We start from the raw sequence: 21,318 nt of genomic DNA, 5'->3' as shown, positions 1-21,318 counted from the left end.
CTCTTTTGAGTACCCCTATCTTTCCCAGTATATAAACCTTTTTGAAACCACCCACCCTGAAGAGGTAAACAAACCCCCTTCACCTCCCAATCCTTCCTCTTCTCGATTCTCGTCCCCTTCGCCCCCTTCGCGTCTTCCCGCTCCTCTCCCCTCCTCTCCCCTTCACGTGTCCCATACCTCACCCTTATCTCCCCCCCCCTTCTCCACTAGTATTCTCATCCTCCAACCGTCCTTCCCATCTCCTTTACATCCCACTTGGTTCTCCTCTCCTCCTCTGTTCGTTGCACTGCCTCTTCAACCCTTGGACTTTCCTTTACCTTGTAGTGTCCCTCCTTACCGTCTTTGTGCCCCTTCTCTCTCACTTCATCTCTCTTGCTCAAGCTCTGGTCGTTTCTTGTCTTCCAGGCCCCAGGTCCTAGGATCTTTGCCATTCCTGCCGCGATGCGGGTAAAAGTGCTCACACAAAACCTGTACCTCCCCATCGCGGGAGCATCGCACCATTCGCAAAGACTGGCTGACATGGCTGCTGAGGCCAGTCGGTTCGACATCCTGATACTCCAAGAGGTTTGCAGAGTGGCCTGGATTTTTTCTAGTCTGTGTTGACAAATTTTTGCCAGGTTTTCACTTTCTCTGTCTTTGGATTATCAACGCAGAGCGCTAAAGATTGGCTCAAGGAAAGGCTCAAGAAAGAGGGATTTCTGTACAGTTTCTCGTCTCCCAATGTTCTGTTTGCGCAATGCTCGGGCCTGCTGATCCTCAGCAAGTTCCCACTGGAAGAGGAGAAGAACAAGTTCATCTCATACCGAACATTTGCTGGGATTGAAATTTTTACTTCCAAGGGAGCGCTCAAATGCTATGTCAAAGTGGACCCCAATTTACCCCCGCTTGTCATTATTGACACTCATCTTCAGTGTTACAGTGGTGGAGAAAATGCAGTTGAAGTAAGAAAAACTCAACTGAAATATTTGGCGAATAAGCTGTTGGAGGGAGAAACAAACTGCATTGTAGCAGGAGATATGAATATCTGTGCTCGAAATGACGTGGAGAGGTACAAGGAAATGCTCGAAATCTTGAATCCTGTTCGAGATATCCTGGCGGAAAAAGCTTATGCACAGGGTCACGACTCTCAGGCACGCGAAGTGACAATGTCGAATGCTGAACGTCCTGACGAGTCCTTGGATTACATCTTCCTCCGAGCTGCGAAGGAAGGTCCGAGATGGGAGTACGAAGACGGCTCCTGTCAGGTCGAGAAGATCAAAGCTTCCAGCAAGACTTGGGGGGTAATAACATCTGTTTTCTTTTGTTGTGTTGCTGAAAAATCGTTTTTCATGACCAGGTTCTAGCGAAAGGTAATAAGACAGATGAAGATCCTGGCACTATTTCCGATCATTATGGCGTTTCTGCAGTGTTTTACTATCATGATTCATAAACCCTCAAAACTGCCGAAGCTTGACAACTGCATATAACATTTTCGAACTTGATGGAAATTCTAGGAATTCAGGTATCCCGTTTTAGCTTTCAGCTCGCATCTCGTATAAACTACAGCCATTTGTTTGTCTCTCCTTGCCATCTTGTTCATATCTCATTCTATGTGCTTGCACTATTACAATCTTTGTTGGATACCCACAAGACCTTCGCATATTGATCACGAGTCCAAGCAAAGTTGCGCAACGGGACTTGCAATTCATCCTCAAGAAGCTCGATTGCCTTGTTGGCATTCTCAGCCTGTAACGATTAATCTCAAAACAACCAAACAAAGGACAGTGAGCACTACCTGCAACGTTTTCACACCGAGTTTGGCAGCTGGTTGAAGCATATCTTTCCGTGGGTCTAAAAAGACCACCTCCTCCGGATGCAAAGAGAATTTCTGCACAATGGAAAATTAGTTACAAGTGGCCCATCAGTTGTCAACACAAACTACATTGAATATCTCGTGAAAGATTTGAGGTTCCTTCTTGAACTGTTGGTCGGAATATTGAAACGTAGCATTGAAATGCCGAATCATCTCTTTGTTGAGCACGGCCATCTCATCCTTGACCATGTTTGCGTCTCTTCCTTCTCTTTTCCTTGTATGCGAAAGCAGACATGTCTGGATCCCATCAAAACGCAGGCACTGGATCATGTCTCGTATGTCTCCATTCACCCTGACTGACTCCAGGATGCTTGAAAGACACTCATGAATTTCCGAAGGCTTGACAATTTGACTTGTGTCCAACCCGACTTCCTTCATTTCTTTGAGAAGTTCTTTCGATCCGCTCTCAACATCGACAGCTCCTGAGACTATCTTGTACAGAACTCCATTCTTCAACTTGGAGAGATTTCGGAAGGAGCCAACTGGCTAGCAAGTAAATACATTGGAAACGTGAGGAGACAAACTTTTATAAATCAATTTAAAATTTCAATGATTTTTACGAACACCCAAATAATTCATTTATTCCTCTTTATTTTCCTTACCTAATCCCTATTATATTTTATGCAATTGAAATAATAGCTGCGCATTGGTGCGGATTATCACACAAAATAACCAAAAACAAACGAGCGCACACACGGAGTGTGCCAGAGCAAACATAATATTAATGAAAATTATGAATCCTTCAAGGATCATATAAGTAATAAAAAAATCTATGTGGGGTGAGGGGGTAAAATATTAAACACGTTGTTTTTACAAACCTTTGCAAAACCCTGCCAATCTTTGAAGAGTGGAGGGTTTTTCAATAAATCATAAACCCTCCACTAAACCCTCCACTTCATAAATCATTACCAGAATCATATATATATTTATTATTTATCTGTATATATAGACGTTAGAGGTGGAGGGTGTGGAGGGTGTGGAAGGTTTTTTCAAGAAGTTCTTCTCAGTTGATCGATCTTGGCCTATTAGTAATTGACCTAACAAACCCTCCAACCTTCCACACTCCCCTCTCTCTATTGGCATTTTTTATTTTTATAAATATTCCTTACTAATTCAATGTTATTTTTTTTCTATTATCTATTATCTATTATCTATTATCTATTATCTATTATCTATTATCTATTATCTATTATCCATTATCTATTATCTATTATCTATTAGGAGGGTTTTTTCAAGAAGTTCTTCTCAGTTGATCGATCTTGGCCTATTAGTAATTGACCTAACAAACCCTCCAACCTTCCACACTCTCCATCCGCCCCAAAAACCTATCTTTCTTTATTATAAATGTCATGTGACAATAGATATCAAAATTTATATCAGTATGTCGGCACTACTAATAACACAACTTTAACGCCTATTTTTAATAAAATAAATTCAAATATCAATGTCCTTTATAGTAATGTTGATGTCCTTAATCATCAGACAACCGAACTATTTCAAAAGACTAACGATCTAGAAATTATCACCATTGAAACTAGCAATAACTTAATTGAAACAAATGATTTATTACTTATTACTAGTAATAACTTAATTGAAACAAGCAATATATTGTTTAACACATCAAATTTTGTTCTAGATCTGCAATCTCTTATCAAATATGATTCTAACACGAATGAGACCATTTTAACAAACAACAATAGGAATATATTATATGTCAAATATCAGACTAATCCTAATAAATATATCATTAAATTCACACTTGAAAACGGCTCATTTATTACAATTCAACAGATTAAACAACAATTAGATGATTTAAACAACAATGCTGCCGCGCAAGAAACCGCAAATGCTGCCCAATCCTTAGAAGATTTGGACGATACGGCTGAAAATGGCTTTAATTTATTTAGTGGTTTAGGTGAAATTATAAAAGGAGGGCTAGCAATTGGAACTGGCTTCATTGGGGGATTGATAGCGTCAGGAACAAACACCTCAAAAGCTGATGGCCTGTTTATTCTCTCGTGGATTAATGTTTTAAGATTATCATTAGGTGTTGTTATTTCTGTTCTTGAAAATGAGGTAATAAATACTAAATTACAAGGTAGAGTCATTAAAATATATTCTAGGAATCTAACAGATGGTGAAAAACTTGCTTTGGTCCCTAACGAAGCATTTATATATAATGACACGTATAAATTGCTTGTTATTGATGGACAGGAACAGACAGTTTTAGACGAAAGAAATATTGTTTTTCAAGGTGAAGAAGTTATAACATTAGGCAATGAATTAACACAAGATGAATTAAATGAATTTGTATTTGGTAGCAATTATGCACTGCAAACATTAAAGCAATATAAAACAATATTCAAAGGTAAAACTCTTTTTATTGATGATATTATTGTCCCTAATATCTATGACAAAAATGAGATAGATGATATAATTGATAATACATCGAACATATTATATAATCACATATACGATGAGTCAAATATATTATTTGATCATATATTGACAGAGTCTAATATATTATTCAACAAAATATATGAAGAGTCAAATGTATTATACAATCATATAAGAACAAAACATACAGCAAGCACACTTATAAACGATGTCAAACCGGGGTTTATAGGCAATCTATATTTCAATGATAATCAAGAATGGGAATTATCAACAGACTTTTACACAAAACAGCAGGGATTGGATACATTTCTTTCATATCAAAATCTGGCAAGCTCAAACTTCCTAAAAACGGATGTCTATGCAAATTATCTCAATAGCTCTAATTTCCTGAAAACGGATACCTACACAAATTTTATAAATAGCTCTAATTTTGTTAATCAAACACAAATGGCAAATCAATTTGCTCTAATAGGAGAATCATTCACAACAAAGAAGCTTACTGTAACAGGGCCAGACAGTCTATATATAGCCGATATCTTCCTAAAATTACAAGGCAATCAACTAATAGCACCGAACTATATTAAAAATCAATTGAATGATACATATACAATTACTTATGACAATTGGGACTTTTTGAATGGTTCTCCATATGAAACCGTGCCAACCTATCCAGCACAAGATAGGGAATGGGTCAGGTATTCTTTTGCAAATAGAATGACAGCCATCCCAGACAATTTTTATATCGAATGTTTTGACATTAGTTTTACAAATAAATTCTCTATCTATTTTTATTATCAATTTAGACCTAAGACTAATTATATGAATGGCAAATATTACAGCGGCAAATATAATTTATTCAATTATTATTTGGCTGGTTTAACAACTGAGAATATACCAAATAATAGAGGTTTTATTTGTTATCTAGATTATCAAATAACTCAAGATGGTTCGCTAAATATTACCAACATATCTCTTGATTTAGTGTTTGAGATATATTATAAGAATACAAACAATGTTTTAAGCTACGAGAAGAAAACGATAAATATAAATGCTTTTGCTTATGTTTATCCAAATATTGGCGGCCCTGTTTTTAGTGTTCAAAATAGTCGCATCGCTGAACTAAATTTTTATTGCTTTGTTCTCCGTGAAGATGGAACCATATTTTATACAATACGCAATCAATTTGAATTGAAGATTGAGGGGACAACACAAATAACAAATTTTAAAGAGTTATATAATGTCAATAATAATAATCATCATTTTAGAATAATAGACCACGAGCAAGGGCCAACAGGTCAAGAGGCTATCAATGAATCAAATAAACTCGATTTAATAGCAATAAGCAAATATATATCTTGGACACTTGAGACAATAAATCTATTTTGGACTGAAAACAAGTATTCTGATGCTATCAATCAGATATTTAACAACGATTTATCGGCAAAGATTAGCGGTAAATTAGAGGTTGATTTTATAGATATTAAAAGGGGTAATCTTAGCGTTATAGATTTGAGCACGCAAACGGTTGTAGCTCAAAACATATCAGTGCAAAATGTGGATATATCAACGGTTGCCACAAGTATTACCACGAGCGGAGGAGTTGGTAGGAGAAGTTTATCTTTGGGAGGTACAACGGCAGTCACTAATGTTAATGATGTGTATGATTCGCAAAATAGAACAGGATATGTCAAATTATTATATAATCAGACAACACAACAGACAGAATCAGTCGTCGAGGCATTGCCTGACTATCTAGAAATAAGCAATTATAATAATTGGATAGCATCAAGCAATATCCTAAGTACTACCAATTATAATAATTGGATAGCTAATAGCAATATCCTAAGTACAACCAATTATAATAATTGGATAGCTAATAGTAATATCCTAAGTGTTACCAATTATAACAATTGGATAGCTAATAGTAATATCCTAAGTACAACCAATTATAATAATTGGATAGCTAATAGTAATATCCTAAGTACAACCAATTATAATAATTGGATAGCTAATAGTAATATCCTAAGTACAACCAATTATAATAATTGGATAGCTAATAGTAATATCCTAAGTACAACCAATTATAACAATTGGATAGCTAATAGTAATATCCTAAGTACAACCAATTATAACAATTGGATAGCTAATAGTAATATCCTAAGTGTTACCAATTATAACAATTGGATAGCATCAAGCAATTATATCAATATAACAACATTGAACAACACAAGCAATAAGCTTTATCAAGATATTCAAAAAAATTCTTATAACTTTGACCCTGCGCAATTCATAGTCAATCAAACAAATGATGTGTCAATATATGACCACATTCAAATAGAGACATATAATCAAACAAATACAGCTTTATATTTAACGTTATCAAATAGAACTGTATCACTTAATTTTCAAGATAAGCTCTATGATAATGTTATAATAAATACCGATGCTTATAATTTTCAATATTCTAGCAGTGGTACTAGTTATTTAAAACCTAGTATCGAATATACTGGTCCAATTCCTGATATAGCTTGGTACAAATTTGATGATTCTTTGGCTGATACTTTATCCCTAAAACCTGATGTACAAATAGCTTATGGCGGTCATTCATTTGCGTCTCATACTGTAAAAACAAATAAAAAAAGTCTCTCTCTCGATACTTTTAATCTTGATGGTTTGGCATATACAAAATGGAATAATGGATATGCTAATTATGGAAATGACCCTATTAATTCCGTTGGTGTTGCACTTCGTATTTCTAATTCTTGGAATATTTCAGAGGACAGATTCGCAGTTGAATATGTAGGTTATTTTTATACTTCTGGATACTTAGGCAATTTTACATTTTATACTAATAGTGACGATGAAAGCTATCTTTGGTTGACTGTAGATGGTACAGAGACATTGGTCGTTAATAATGGTGGAACTCATGGCACACAAGAGCGGTCAGGAACTATATATTTAAATACAGCATATAAATATTATCCAATAAGAATAAGATTCAGCGATAACACTGGAGGCAGTTCATTGACTGTGTCTTTCTCACATGCAGCCATTCCAAAGACAAGCACGCTCTCTGGGTTTTGTTACTATGTTTTAAATACAATTGTAAAATTGCCATCAATAGATTATAATGGTTTTCTTACGTGTTCTTTCTGGTTGTATATCAAAAGATATGATGGTTATCCTACTATAGGTAATACAATCATCGATTTAAACAGTGGCATAGATTCAACCAGTGGAGGGGCCTATGGCATCAGATTATATATATCTAATGGAAATATTGCTATCGAAGTTAATTATTCAACAACAAATGTATCATATTTTTACTATAATTTAAATACGTGGGACCATTACACCATAACAATTGGGGGTGCTGGTATCATTTTATATCAAAATGGAATTCCTTTTCAAACAAATATACCCAAATCATATTTGCAAAGTATGACTTGGAATAAATCTTTACTTGGAAACATCTATCCATCAAAAGGTTTTTTTCCAAGTTTGCAATCATATTATCAAGATTTAAGGTTTTTCAATAGAGAATTGACTCAAAATGAAGTAAGAGATATTATCGGGTATAATGGTGTAGGTTCATTGAGCATCAAAGAAGTAATTAATCCATATACTAATGAAGAAATAGATAACAAGATAGATAATATTGTTATTCCAACAGGTTATTCAGATATAAACACAGCGGCCTACCTTGATTCTATAAACAATGCTTTGATAAGTGACATTCCGACATCATTTGATTATGATACTCAAATAACTGGAAAGCCTGATTTATTTACATCAGATAATCAATATATAAGAGATGTTACATCAGATTTTAATGTGTCAGCTGTTGGACAATTAAGTCTCACAAACAGCTATGTGACCAATACAAACCTTACAAGCACGCTAGGAAGCTATGTGACATCTTCAAGTCTAACCAGCACACTAGGCAGCTATGTGACCAATACAAACCTTACAAGCACACTAGGCAGCTATGTGACCAATACAAACCTTACAAGCACACTAGGCAGCTATGTGACCAATACAAACCTTACAAGCACACTAGACGGCTATGTGACCAATACAAATCTTACAAGCTATGTGACCAATACAAACCTTACAAGCACACTAGGCAGCTATGTGACCAATACAAACCTTACAAGCACACTAGGCAGCTATGTGACCAATACAAACCTTACAAGCACACTAGACGGCTATGTGACCAATACAAATCTTACAAGCTATGTGACCAATACAAATCTTACAAGCACGCTAGGCAGCTATGTTACATCTTCAAGTCTGACAAGCACGCTAGGCAGCTATGTTACATCTTCAGGTCTGACAAGCACGCTAGGCAGCTATGTTACATCTTCAAGTCTGACAAGCACTTTGTCACCTTATCTTTTGTCAGAAAATGAATATATTAAACTTGTATCAGCAGATTTTAGTGTAAGCAATGGCTTACTATCATTCACTGGGGGATTAGCGACTAGCGGCGGTTTAGCTTCAAAATGGACAAAAGTAAATAATGATATATATTATAATACCGGTAACGTTGGAATAGGCACAATCCCTAATAATAGTTCCAAATTACAGATTGAAGGGAATATTTCTGCAAATGGTATTGAAATAGGATTAAAGGATAATGATGGCGCACAATTACCTAAGATATTTCACGATAAATATTTGGTTCTTGGTGTCAAACAAACAAATGACAATTATATATTTATTTCTAATGATACAACTTGGGGAAATAAGGTTGTGATTAATAGTACAGACTGGGGATATATTAGTTGGTACAATACAACACGGATAAAATGGAATAGTCAAGGTGTTTATATATATGGTCCTAATTTACAATTCAACGATGTTCCTATATCAGGTAATACAATAACATCTGTTAGTTCAAGTTTTAAGCTTGTAGATGGTGAGCTAAACTTTAATAACAATACTTATTATGATTTATTAGTTTCGAAAGTATTAAGAATATATGACTCAGGAGGTCAGCCGTGGCTTGAGTTCAAACGCGGGGCATCTTCATTAGACCCTATTGGCACAAACATACAAGATTATAGAATCGGGACAGGTGTTACTAACATTGCACTCAATTTCTTTGGGATAGAATCTAAACTTAATACAAATATTTATAATCCTTTGACTGTAAATCCTTATGATAGCTTAGTATCTAACCCTTGTGTAGGCATAAATAATGTAAATCCGCAAGCGCCTCTACATGTCGGAAATAGCAGCGTTGCAAACACGGACGGTCATATTATACTTTCTAGAAATCTAAATAGCACTGGTGTAGATTTCAGAATTGGCCTCAACACTAATCTTGATTTTGTTATTGGAAAATATGGGGCCAATAATATTCGTGATAGTTGGATTGAACAAGTGAGAATTGATAGAAATATTACAAACACAAAGCTAGATATTACAAACGCAGGGTTAAAATGTCCTGCAAGCATGGTGCTTGGAAATGGCTCAGTAGATACAACACAACCTCAATCAGGCATACCTCTATTTATTATAGGAAATTCAACAGCTCCTAAAATGCTTCTGATAAATGATAATGGAAATAATACAACTACTAATTGTCGTTGTGCTATTGGATTTAATCACTCTATATATAGAGGTCAATATGCATCGCAAGCCATAGGGGTTATACAAAGAAGCTTTAACAGTTATGGACTTGGTGATATGTATTTTATGCTTAGAAATAATGATAATCAAGTTGATTGCCAAGCTGCTACAGACACAAAAATGAAAATAAGTTATGATGGCACTGTAAGCATTGCTACAACAACAACTAACACAGCTTATAAACTTGATGTTAATGGTATTATAAACTGTACTGATTTATATATAAATAATTCTGCTCTTAGCACTAGTCTTTTTAATGGAGATTATAATAATTTAACAAATAAGCCGGCTTTGGTGTCAAATCCAAACTTTTATCTATTCAATAATAGCGGCATCATATTTCCAACTACGAACTATCAAGATTTTAATGGGCTCCCAAATTTTGGATTTCATTATGTAAATGGTCCCACCCCCTTAAATTCTCCTCCAAATAATCCGAATGAGACTGAATTTTTTATGTGTGTAACATTGGCAGCGGTTATAATTATAATGGTGACTCGTCTTATGGCTTACAAATTGCGTATCCTGCTAATGTAGGCAGCGCAAGCAATAACCCTTATACATATATAAATTTTAGGCATAAATGGAACAATGTATGGCAACCTTGGAAGAGGTTTTCTGCATTATATGCTGAAACAGCAGGAAGTGCAAACACAGCAAACACAGCAACGACAGCAACGACAGCAAATTATGCTACGACAGCGGGAGGAATATCCCTCCCTGCTGGACAGACATTCAGTATCAATAGCGGCTTATCTATTACAAATGGAGATGCAACCATTAGCAATGCAAACAATTCAAAAATATTATTCGGTCCTTCATCATTAGGAGGTTACCTATCGATTGGGGCTGGGACTGATTCTAGAACTGCTGAACGTGCTCAAATCCTTGTCAATACTGGAGATTTGTATATTGATTGTGGCACTAATAAAACTTTATACTTAAACTATTATTCTAGCGGACGGTATATAAATTTTTATGGCCCTATCGCTGGCAATTCTGTTATTTCAACGACAAGTTATATATCTGCTAATCAATACATCACATCAGGCACTGAAATCATAGCAGGGACCAATATGAAATGCACAGTGCTTAATACAAATCAAATAACTTTACCTAGAGACTATAGTGGGAATTATGATACGAATAAATGGAAAATTTATTTGCTTTCAGGTGGTGCTGGATTGGGTGGGTCAAGCGCAGCCAATGATTTAATGTTCCAATATGGAAATTATGACGATGTCGGGGAGCAATGGCTCCGAAATAATGACAATGGCAATGACGATTTAGATTTCACAGGTTCGCATAGGTGTATAGCTGAGACCTCCAACTTACTCGATGATATAACTTCAAACATTGATTATTATCAGGGTATGCTAGTATCAACAACCGGATATTATCAAGACCTCAACAGAATTGATAATGATTTTAGTTCAAATATAAGAATTGATAGTTCCCTACCAATCATAAAAATAACAGAGTATGAAAAAGATAAGGCCGTTTATGGTGTCATCTCAAACGTTGAAGAAGGAGATAAGAGAATTTACAGAACCGGCAATTGGCATTATGCGTACAAGAAGCTTGACGGTCATCGTGTAATGATTAACGCAGTGGGAGAGGGTGCCATATGGGTAACGAATTATAACAACATAGAAAAAATAGACAATGGCGATTACTTATGTTCAAGTCCTATTAAGGGTTATAGCATGGTCCAGAGCGATGACCTTTTACATAGTTATACAGTAGCAAAAACAAGCTGTCCAGTTGATTTTATTGATGAGAATTCAGATTGGTATTACAAGAACTTTAAGCATAGATATGAGACTTATGAAGGAATTGATTATATATGTGTTTTTATAGGTTGTACATATCATTGCGGATAAAATAAAATAAATAATATATAATATGTAAATGGTAACACAAAATAAAACATCCTCAAAACCGCTTATTGTAAATGTGAAGATAGAGAACAATTTAAATTCTAAAAATGATGAGTGTTGTGATGAGCAATCACAAGAAAGAAAAAAAACGGCTGGTCTTAGATTACCACCTAATAAAAATCAATTATCTTATGGCCATGGCATGAGGGTTATATCTGACCCTTTCGGGTCTATCAATTTTAATGAGATAAGAAGGATTGATGATCAAGGCCGTTCAATGTATCAGACTTTAAGCCGAGACATGCAAAATTATTATCAAGATGTGCAAAGACAACAGACTAATTTTAACCAAATGCTTAATAATCTAATCAATCAACCGGCTATGCCATCAGTACCAGCCATGCCAATGCCAGCAACACCGCAACAAACGGCACCAATTCCAGCAGCTGGAACATTGCCAACACCACAAACATTACAATTTGGCTCGGCTTTGCCAAGCGGAGCGTCGCAGAATTCAGCGGCAACTCAACAATATCAACCATTTCCACCCCCAACACCTGCGCCAACGGCAGCAACAACACAACCACAACCGCCCCCAACACCACCCCCGCCATCTTCACCAAGGGCCACCATCGTACAAAATCAACAGTTGCCACAAAATTTTAATCAATTCTATAGAACTTTAACAACTCCAAATGATAGGGGTGCTTATGATAGATTCATAAGATCATTCAATGAAAATCGTCGATCAGCAACACAAAAAAGAACATTTGATCGTTTCGGTGATCAAATGTATAAATTGCTAGAGATTGCGCTTGATCAAAATCTTATCACAAATCAAGAAACAAAGCTACATTATTTATCTCTATTAAATGATTATCAGAATTCGCAATCAATGGCAGCGGGTGCAAGGCCTTAAGCAATCTTATTTATTCCAGTATTGCTCATAGGCAATAAATTTTTGATTGTTGCCTCTGGCGGTGTATAATTGACTTGGTCTTCATCATAGTCATATATGATCAGTCTTAAATTAAATTCAGACCCCTTGACTAAGCCATGATTTAGTAAAACATTGGCAGATCCGGCGATTGTATATTTGTTTTGAAATGTTAAGACTAATTCATTTTTAGCGAAATCGCTTGATCGTAATTCAAACGAATTCAATTGCAAATCATTATTTTTATAGTGGTATATCAAGCTTTGATTGTTTTGAGATGAAAAACCACCCGCTCCATCTCCGACAGTGACAACCTGATCTTGATTATCAAAGAATTTGCTAAATAATTTTAGATGTGCTTTATTGCTAGATAGATATTGATTTTTTACTGATATGCTCGGAGTGAATAAATTGACAGTCTCGACAATAAATTCATTCTGATTATGTGCTAAAAGTATTTTTAAATCAAATTCATCTATTGCAATTTTGCAATTTCGTGAGAACTCAACAGGAATATTTAGATGAATTCTATAATCATTAAGAAAATCGGATACTTGCGGAGGGGTTGCATTGTTGGAATACTGCAAAGTTTCATAGCTTTGAATATTTGAGCTATCAATATCTATGATATAACTATTCTTCAATTTGAAATATTGCCCAGACATTTATTTATATATGATATATATTATTTAGCTTTGCTAAGCTATGCATCCTCTGATGGGCATAATTGAATGCCTTCATATATTTCACCTTTGAAATATGATTTTTGCAATTGATCCCCCTTATCATCATTTATTTCATTGTTCATCAATAGATTGACACAACCTAAATGAATTAAGAAATCATCTAATTTAGGAAATCGTTTTTTTGCCTCGTCAAAATATTTCTTATACAATTCTTTATCATATGGCAATTCTTCCAGCGAAGCTGCTCGAAGAGCGCTCTCTTGTTCAATCGCCTCAATTGTTGCCGTTTGTGCTATTGTTTCCTCCATCATGTTTATTATTATCATTAGATTTTTTAATTCGTAGGATCTTATCAAAATTAAGCTTAAAGACATTCTCTTTTTTCTGTGTTGTATCTACAACTAAGGCATCATGTGGGTTATCTGATGTTGCAAATTCATATAATCTTTCAAAATTTTCAATTGTTATCAAGCCTGATATGTTCTCATAAATGTCTTCCATGACGATTTTTTTTGATGCAAATTTAAACAGAACATAAACCGATGTATTGACTCTTATTGATTTATTGATTGCTTTCAGATTCTGGGCACAAATAAAAAATTGGCATCGCATATGACGACTGTTGAGAATAGCTTTCACAAGTGAATTTTTGCGGCTGTTCTTAAAGGCGTTAGATCCCAAACAATCATCTAGAATTACATTATTGACAACCCCATTCGGATATCTTGGCTTGTTTGGTAAGTCCTTGGGATTCTTGAAATCATTGATAAATAACATCTGCAGATCTTCGGGATCCATTGATTCAATCTTTGATAAAGGCGTTTTCTGAAACTTCAGATAAGCCTTTTTATATTTTAAATATTTCTCTGTCTCTTCTGCTTCTCTTTTAATATCCTCTAAAACCTCATCTAACTTTTCTTCTGTAAATTCATTTATTATATCATCATCGTCTAAGCTATTTAAGACAGTAAAAACAGGGTTCGCATCATATGTCGGACTAAATAGAATAGTTCTAATTGCTACCTTATCGCCAGTCTCTGGATCAATATAACCGAACTTCTCAAAGTTGCTTATCATCTTGGTTACTGCGTAAGTCTTCCCTGAGCCTCTCATGCCCACAGCAAGACATACACAATAAGGCCTCGGTAGATTTGGGTCAGTCTGAGGGTATATAAGTTTTTTGAAGGGTTTCGGCTTATTGTCTAGATATTTAATTTGTATTGTCTCGATATCCGCCATTTACTAGATAATTACAAAAAATTAGCATGGCCGAATAGGTTCATGGCTGACAGCCTAAGCCTTTCACGCTCTAGCTGTTGCCTTAAGCTATTGTCGCTCTCTGTTTTTATCTGTGATCGGATTGATGGCGTGGGTTGTGGTTGTGGTGTGCTCTGTAGATTTCTATAATCTGCTTTCAATCTGTTATATTTCTCTTTGTAATATTTGGCATCTTTTATTATAAAGTCTTGAGGCAATGCCTTTTTTTGCTGTTCTATCTTTTGATCAACTAATTGATCGATTTCTTTTGCTTGCTCTAATACCTCCTTATGCTTCAATTGTTTATTTAATCTTGATTTTGGGTTTGCCTCGGCCAATTGTGCTTTTTTCTGTTTTGCCAATTCTCTACATTTGGCTAAATGCTCGAGTTGTTCTTTTGTCATCACTCTTTTTTTTGCTTGTTTTGGTGGTTCAGGTTCAGGTTCATGTTCAATGTGTTCTTCAACCTCATCAATAGATGAAGCTTCAATATCGACATTTTGCGCTTGCTTGCTATTTCTACCCATTTTATAGAAATAACAGATAAAAATAATCTATAAAAATCTGTATTATCTGCCATACCTTAAAGGCTTAATAGAACTAGGAGAAACTAATTTATTGCCGACTTGAATCGGTTTATCCTGTGCTGTTCTAAGAGGTGAGAAGTTGAGGTCATCGTGGGGGTCGTAAGGAGCCCTTAAAACTTCAGGGCAATATTTATCAAGCCAGAAAAATTTCTGGATGGCTGGATTGATATTATTTATTTCCATTGGCAAAGATTTCTTGAATTTCTGCGGTCTCTCAATTTTGCGCGCAACATTAGCATTCTTATCATTAACAGAATGATGAGCTATATGATGCTCAAACATTCTAAGACTTCCATTCGGGGCATACTTTGCGTCAATCATCTTTTAATAATTGATGTATAAAAAAATAATAGAATGATAAATAATTTAATTGGTTGCAGCTTGTTGATTATTGATGAAATCTTGATGCTTCTTGGATTTTATATGCATAGGCATATTGTATTTCAACAATTCAATGCCACATTGACATTTAATTTTTTCTTTTCTTTTTTGCAATATATGATCTTCATTGTTTATACAATATTCTTTGACATTTTTTAATATTTTTTCTTTGTTTTTTTGATAATATTCTCTATCTCTTTCTTTGATTTTATCTTTGTTGTTCTCTCTATACTGCTTATTTTTTTCTCGTAATTTTTCTTTGTTCTCCTCTCTCCATTGTTTATTTTTTGCTTTGTTGTCTTCTCTATATTGTTTATCGTCTCTACCAGCTATCATCTTGTTCAATGTTGCAATTTCTCTTATTACTTCACCCTCTCTTTTTCGTAGCTGCTCCTTATTATCACAGGGAAATTCTTCATATAATTCAATGTACCAATTATCTATGTCTTGTGTTTCTCTCATTTTTTGGTAAAGAATCATATTATAACTATTGTCAATCTCATTATTGAAACGTCTTTTATGCTGTGTAAATCTATAAGATAAAGCATTGACAGTAGAGCCGACATATATCAAATTATCATCATTACGATATCTTATTGTGTATATCTTGCCTTTGCTATAATCAATAGGCATATTGACTTATACAAAATAAAAATAATGGAATCATTTTTTTGTGTTTTTTTGTGTTTTTCTTGCAATTTATAATTGCCTATAATTAACACGAGAACACAGCTAAAACGTCTCAGAATATAGGAAGGACCTGTCTGCCTGATGATACCTTGAGCACTGCGTCCATTGACGTAAACACAACGGGGGTCCCACTCTGCGCCGCGTCAGCTGTTCTGTTATTTGTCACATGCAGAGCCAATTGAATCGATGTGCTGGCACTATCAAACCCAGAGATAAGATATTGCGAATCATTATGATTAAAATGAGACAATGCAAAAGCCCCAACAAAAAAGTCCCTTTCATAGTGTGAAATATCCTTGATAGCGCTATGAATTCCCTTATCATTAGATAGAAGGTTGAAACTTTTTAATGTCTCTTGATAGACTTGAGGAAGAGTCAAAGGATATGATGGGATAAGCTGAGAATTTACCTCAAGCTGCGCGCACCCTGAATAAGTGCCAGTCAAAGAGCCCAAACCTAAGCCCGATCTTCTAAAATATTGGGAAGAATTATATAAAGGGGCGTAATTCATAGCTAAAAACGTCTCATAATTTGCTAATTTTCGAGGAACTGATACCGTATCATTTAGATATGTGTTGATATCAGCGGCAGCATTTGCTGTAAGGGCTGCAGCTGTTGCGTTATTCGCTAGCTGCAAAGGCGCGATTGTGTTGTAGTTTGATGCTCTATAAGTCCAAATGACTTTATTGAGTGATTGTGTGCTCTCTGTAAATCTCATAATGTTTGTCTTTGAATTCGTCAAAGCGTTGCCGATATGGCATCTAAAATTATTATATGGGATATTCATAGACCCACCGCTTGAAAGCATAGCATCAAACAGACTGTAATAGTCGGGGCTTTTCCAATCAATGCGGTTAATATACGCATACAGATTTGAAATCTCGTATGTTACTGCTGCAGTCCCAACATTGCGCCATAAAACATTGTCAGGTGCAAGCCTCATTCTGATTTCAAAACTGCCAAATAGGTTTGTATCAATGATCGAGGGTCTGCAACTTCCAAGAAATCCGACCCAATCCTTGATGCAGTAGGTATTCTTTGCATAATTAAGGGTTGCCTGATTGGCTGTAGCCACAGCAGCATTTGCGTGGAATGACTGACGAATGACATTGCCGGCATCATCTACTAAGACCCTTAAAGATGGATCAGCATTTGTACTCACTGCTTGCTTGCTTTCCTGCTCACCGCTTCCGTACATGTCCTTATAGATGTTATAAAGCAGATTGTAATTGTCGATGTGCTGGATGTTCACACCATTAACATATATATCTAGGGTTTGAATCAATGATGCGATATGTTTAGGAAAGCCGCAAGGCTCAGTATTAGCATTAGTTTTCGTTTCAGCTTGAAAGAACAATTGAAATGTCCTAAGATCAACAACAGAGGCAGGAGGCAGAGTGATAATCAATTCATCGCCTGCTGCTAGGGTTTGCTGCCCAGTGCTTGGAACGATGCGCACTGGCTGAGTATAATAATTTTGTAAAACATTAAAACTACTATCAAAATTTGAAGGGAAGTGAGTTCCTTTCATCATTCGGCTTTCACCTTCTGCACCTTCCATTTTACTTTTTATTTATTGTGAGATAATAATTTTTCACCTAAGATATCGATATATTATTGTTATCGATGTTTATTGTCCTTTCTGTTTCTATGAATAAAATCGGTGTGCCGATAAAATCAGCTTCATTCTGTGTTCCTGCAGGGACACCGAAGGCCTGAGATTCAAACATGATCTTTGCATTCCTTCCATTTGTATTATATCCAGATTTAACAATACCGTCCTTTGTTTTAATATGATCTTCAAGGGACATCACAGCGCTGAAAAAATCATTTTGAAACTCATAAACATCATTCCATAATGTTTTTCTGATATTAAATGCGTGCTTTGTTTCTCTCTCGATCTCTATCAAATCCATCGGGTTATTATTAATAGGTATATCATCAATATAAAAAGATACATTCTTGATTCCCTTGCCCTGTCGTTTAAAATATATAGAATTGCCTAAGCGAGTCGTTGCATCCTCTCTTATCAATCTTTGATATTCTACGCCAAAATGATTTGTTAAATTTGATTGAAAGGCTGCCGTTTCTGTCTCTCTTGTATTCCTTAGAAATGTAGCAATCAATTTTTTAATACATTCGGCTTTGACATTCATTGTTAGTTTTTGGTTCTTATCAACTGTCAATTTTTGGCCCTTTCTAGAGACATAATCGGTAAAGATCAAATTGTTATTCAAAATGTTAGGGGCACCCTCGAAATCTAGCTTATGGATGTTTGCCTTTACATTTGATATTGTGTAAGATGGAGCCCCTCCATCGATTACCTGCGTGTCTCCTGCTGCTCTTCTTTGTGTTCCTGCTGTCGTATGTTGGAACATAATATAAGCAGGCGCCAACTCGATTTCAATTGATAAATCGATATTGTGGGTATTGATATATTTTAAATCTCTAAAAAATCCTATCCATTCCGTGATGCCGAATCTCTCTTTATATGCTTCTGTTGGTTGGGCTGCATACTGGAACCAACCTGAACTTAATGTATTCCCTATATTACGCGTTGATCTGCTATATGCAACATTAAAACTTGTATCATATTGATATCCGTCAATAGAAATTACTTTAAATTCAGGAGATTGGTTATCAACGGCATTATTGTTCAATGTTTCGTGCTCGATATCATATATAATATTGTATATAGTGTTGAATTCATCGATATTTGAAATTTCGTTATTATTGATAAAGACTCGTAAAGATTGAATAATTGACTGCGTATGCTTAGGAAAATGATAATTTAATGAATAGAACACGCCTCCATTTGATACCAATCGATAGAATGAGGTTTCACCATCGAAGAATATATTGAATGATGATAGATCCAATAATCCCTTTGGGAATTTGATTTTTATTGTATCGCTCGGTTTGTATGATCTGCTTATTTCCTCAGGAAAGAACGAAACGATGGTTTTTCTGAAATCCTTGATTTCATTTATATCTACATTTAAAGCATTCGGTAGAGACATTTATTAATATGTTGATATAATAAAAAAATGGCTCACCAAAGCCTTAACGTCTTAATATCGTCAAAGAATAGACAAATCAATGAAGAGATTTCAAATGTGAATTATGCTTTGACAAATGGCTTAATTAAATGTCGAAGTGATGAATATTTGACAGTATCTTTGAAAAACTTCTCTATGATAAAAAGCTTTTTCGCTGTTATTCCTAGTGTCAATAATGCATTTAAGATAACATTTGTGAGCCCAGATGAACAAACAACAAATCATAATTTCTATTTATCAGAGGGATTCTATAGCATAGATAATTTGATTAGAGATTTAAATGACATTGTGCAAAACAATATCTATATAGCAGAGGCACAGATTACATTTTCATACAATGAGAAAAGAAATTCAATCATTGTCAAAAAGAATATATCTGATGAATTCGGCAGATATTATTTTACATCTGTAAGTTGTGGCATTCTGGTTGGCTGTGATGACAATATACAATATGAGATATTAGAATTGGGCCAAGAATTGCCTTCATTTGTGAATCTATCAGGTCATAGCAATTTGATTATAGAGATTAGCGGCGATGTCAATCTTGAGGCATCTTCAATCAATAATATCATATATAATGATTTCAAGAGCTCGCAGGTATTAGGCATAATCAATTTAAATGATATACCATTTTATAGCCTTATTGATGCAAGCAATTGTAATGAATATAAGATATCAAATAAGGCAATCAATAACATCAAGATAAGGATCATAAATGAGAATGGGCAAGAATTCAAGAGATTGTCAAATTATGTCATTAATCTAGAATTTAAGACGTATTCATTGACAAACAAGACAACGATTTTAAAAGCAATCAATAGGCTTGAGATGTATTTAAGCCGATTATTTGTCTTAATAGGCAATTATATATCTCTTAATGAGTAAAGGATGCCGCGGGGTGTTTCATTTGATGGCTCATGCAATCGACCACCAACATATAACAAAAAAGAATATCCGAAATATCTTGAAGCTAAGATAAAGGAGGTAAAAAATATAATTATATCGCATGGTTAATGAAAAAATAGAATATTATAGCATTCATACACAGCATCAAATAGATGCGTTAAATCATAGCATCAATTTTATTATTAGCAATGGGCAATATGTTGCAGCTGATGGAAGAATTGAGCATTTTAATTTTTCATCTAATCTTAGAATAAATGGTGATGGTCAATGAAGATTTGCAAAGGTGTGTCTCATCTATATCATTATGGGACAAATACAAGGAGATGTCAAAAATCATGTCTATTCTTTGCAACAATGTGGGTTCATATTATAATTTTTGGAAGCAATTGCTGCAAGTTCCTCTGATCATTACATCATCAGCGATGGCTATTCTCAATAGCAACATTGACAGCAAGGAAATGAAGATTATAAATATTGTATTCAATGCCTTAACTGCTATCTTAATATCATTAAATAATCAATTAAAGTTTAACGAGAAGGCTAGTCAATTCTTCATATTAGGAATGAAGTTTAGCAAACTTGAACATAGCATTGAGACAACAATGAATCTCAATGACATGAATAATGAAAAATTAAACAGTTTTATTGTTGCCTATGATAATCTTATGGAGAACACGGATAACATACCTGATTATTGTAAGCAACAGATGAAAAAGAAGATTTCAAATTATACATATATTCCCTATATTCTCAATGGTGACAGTAATCACAATAGCAATGCTAATATCGTTATTAACGATGCTTAACGATCTAAGTGCCGAAGGGCCTCTTTATACCCTCCTATACAATATCTATCACGAATAAAGGCGGGGTATGTCTTGAAATTTAATTTGCTTTTCAAATCTTTCATTTCTTCATCATTGAATTCGAGGATATCAAATTTTTTATATTCAATGGCTTTATCAATTAAGAAGTCTTCAAGCCAATCACAATACTGACATCCTATCTTTGTGATGATGGCATATCCATTTTGGGGGAGTCGATCCATT

General features: G+C 34.9%; 3 protein-coding genes across 3 annotated transcripts; 2 read left to right on the top strand and 1 right to left on the bottom strand.

The window, feature by feature from the left end:
* Window positions 1-95: 95 nt before the first annotated feature.
* On the top strand, window positions 96-1,429 carry GUITHDRAFT_162026 (hypothetical protein; the record flags this gene model as incomplete). Its single annotated transcript, XM_005836986.1, has 3 exons — window positions 96-564; window positions 618-1,280; window positions 1,337-1,429. The coding sequence occupies exons 1-3, from the start codon at window positions 442-444 to the stop codon at window positions 1,427-1,429; spliced, it is 879 nt and encodes a 292-aa protein (XP_005837043.1). The 5' UTR covers window positions 96-441.
* Window positions 1,430-1,587: 158 nt separating this feature from the next.
* On the bottom strand, window positions 1,588-2,230 carry GUITHDRAFT_104458 (hypothetical protein; the record flags this gene model as incomplete). Its single annotated transcript, XM_005836985.1, has 3 exons — window positions 1,588-1,725; window positions 1,775-1,867; window positions 1,922-2,230. The coding sequence occupies 3 exons, from the start codon at window positions 2,228-2,230 to the stop codon at window positions 1,588-1,590; spliced, it is 540 nt and encodes a 179-aa protein (XP_005837042.1).
* A 3,768-nt stretch (window positions 2,231-5,998) lies between these two features.
* Window positions 5,999-6,385, top strand: GUITHDRAFT_50385 (hypothetical protein; the record flags this gene model as incomplete). Its single annotated transcript, XM_005836984.1, has 1 exon — window positions 5,999-6,385. A coding segment is annotated over one exon (387 nt), but the record flags the coding sequence as incomplete, so codon positions are not given.
* Window positions 6,386-21,318: the final 14,933 nt, after the last annotated feature.

Source organism: Guillardia theta, assembly GCF_000315625.1.
Source record: "Guillardia theta CCMP2712 unplaced genomic scaffold GUITHscaffold_16, whole genome shotgun sequence".
Taxonomy (NCBI): Eukaryota; class Cryptophyceae; order Pyrenomonadales; family Geminigeraceae; genus Guillardia; species Guillardia theta.
Note: the sequence above shows the minus strand (reverse complement) of the source record. Positions and strands in the feature narration are given on the sequence as shown.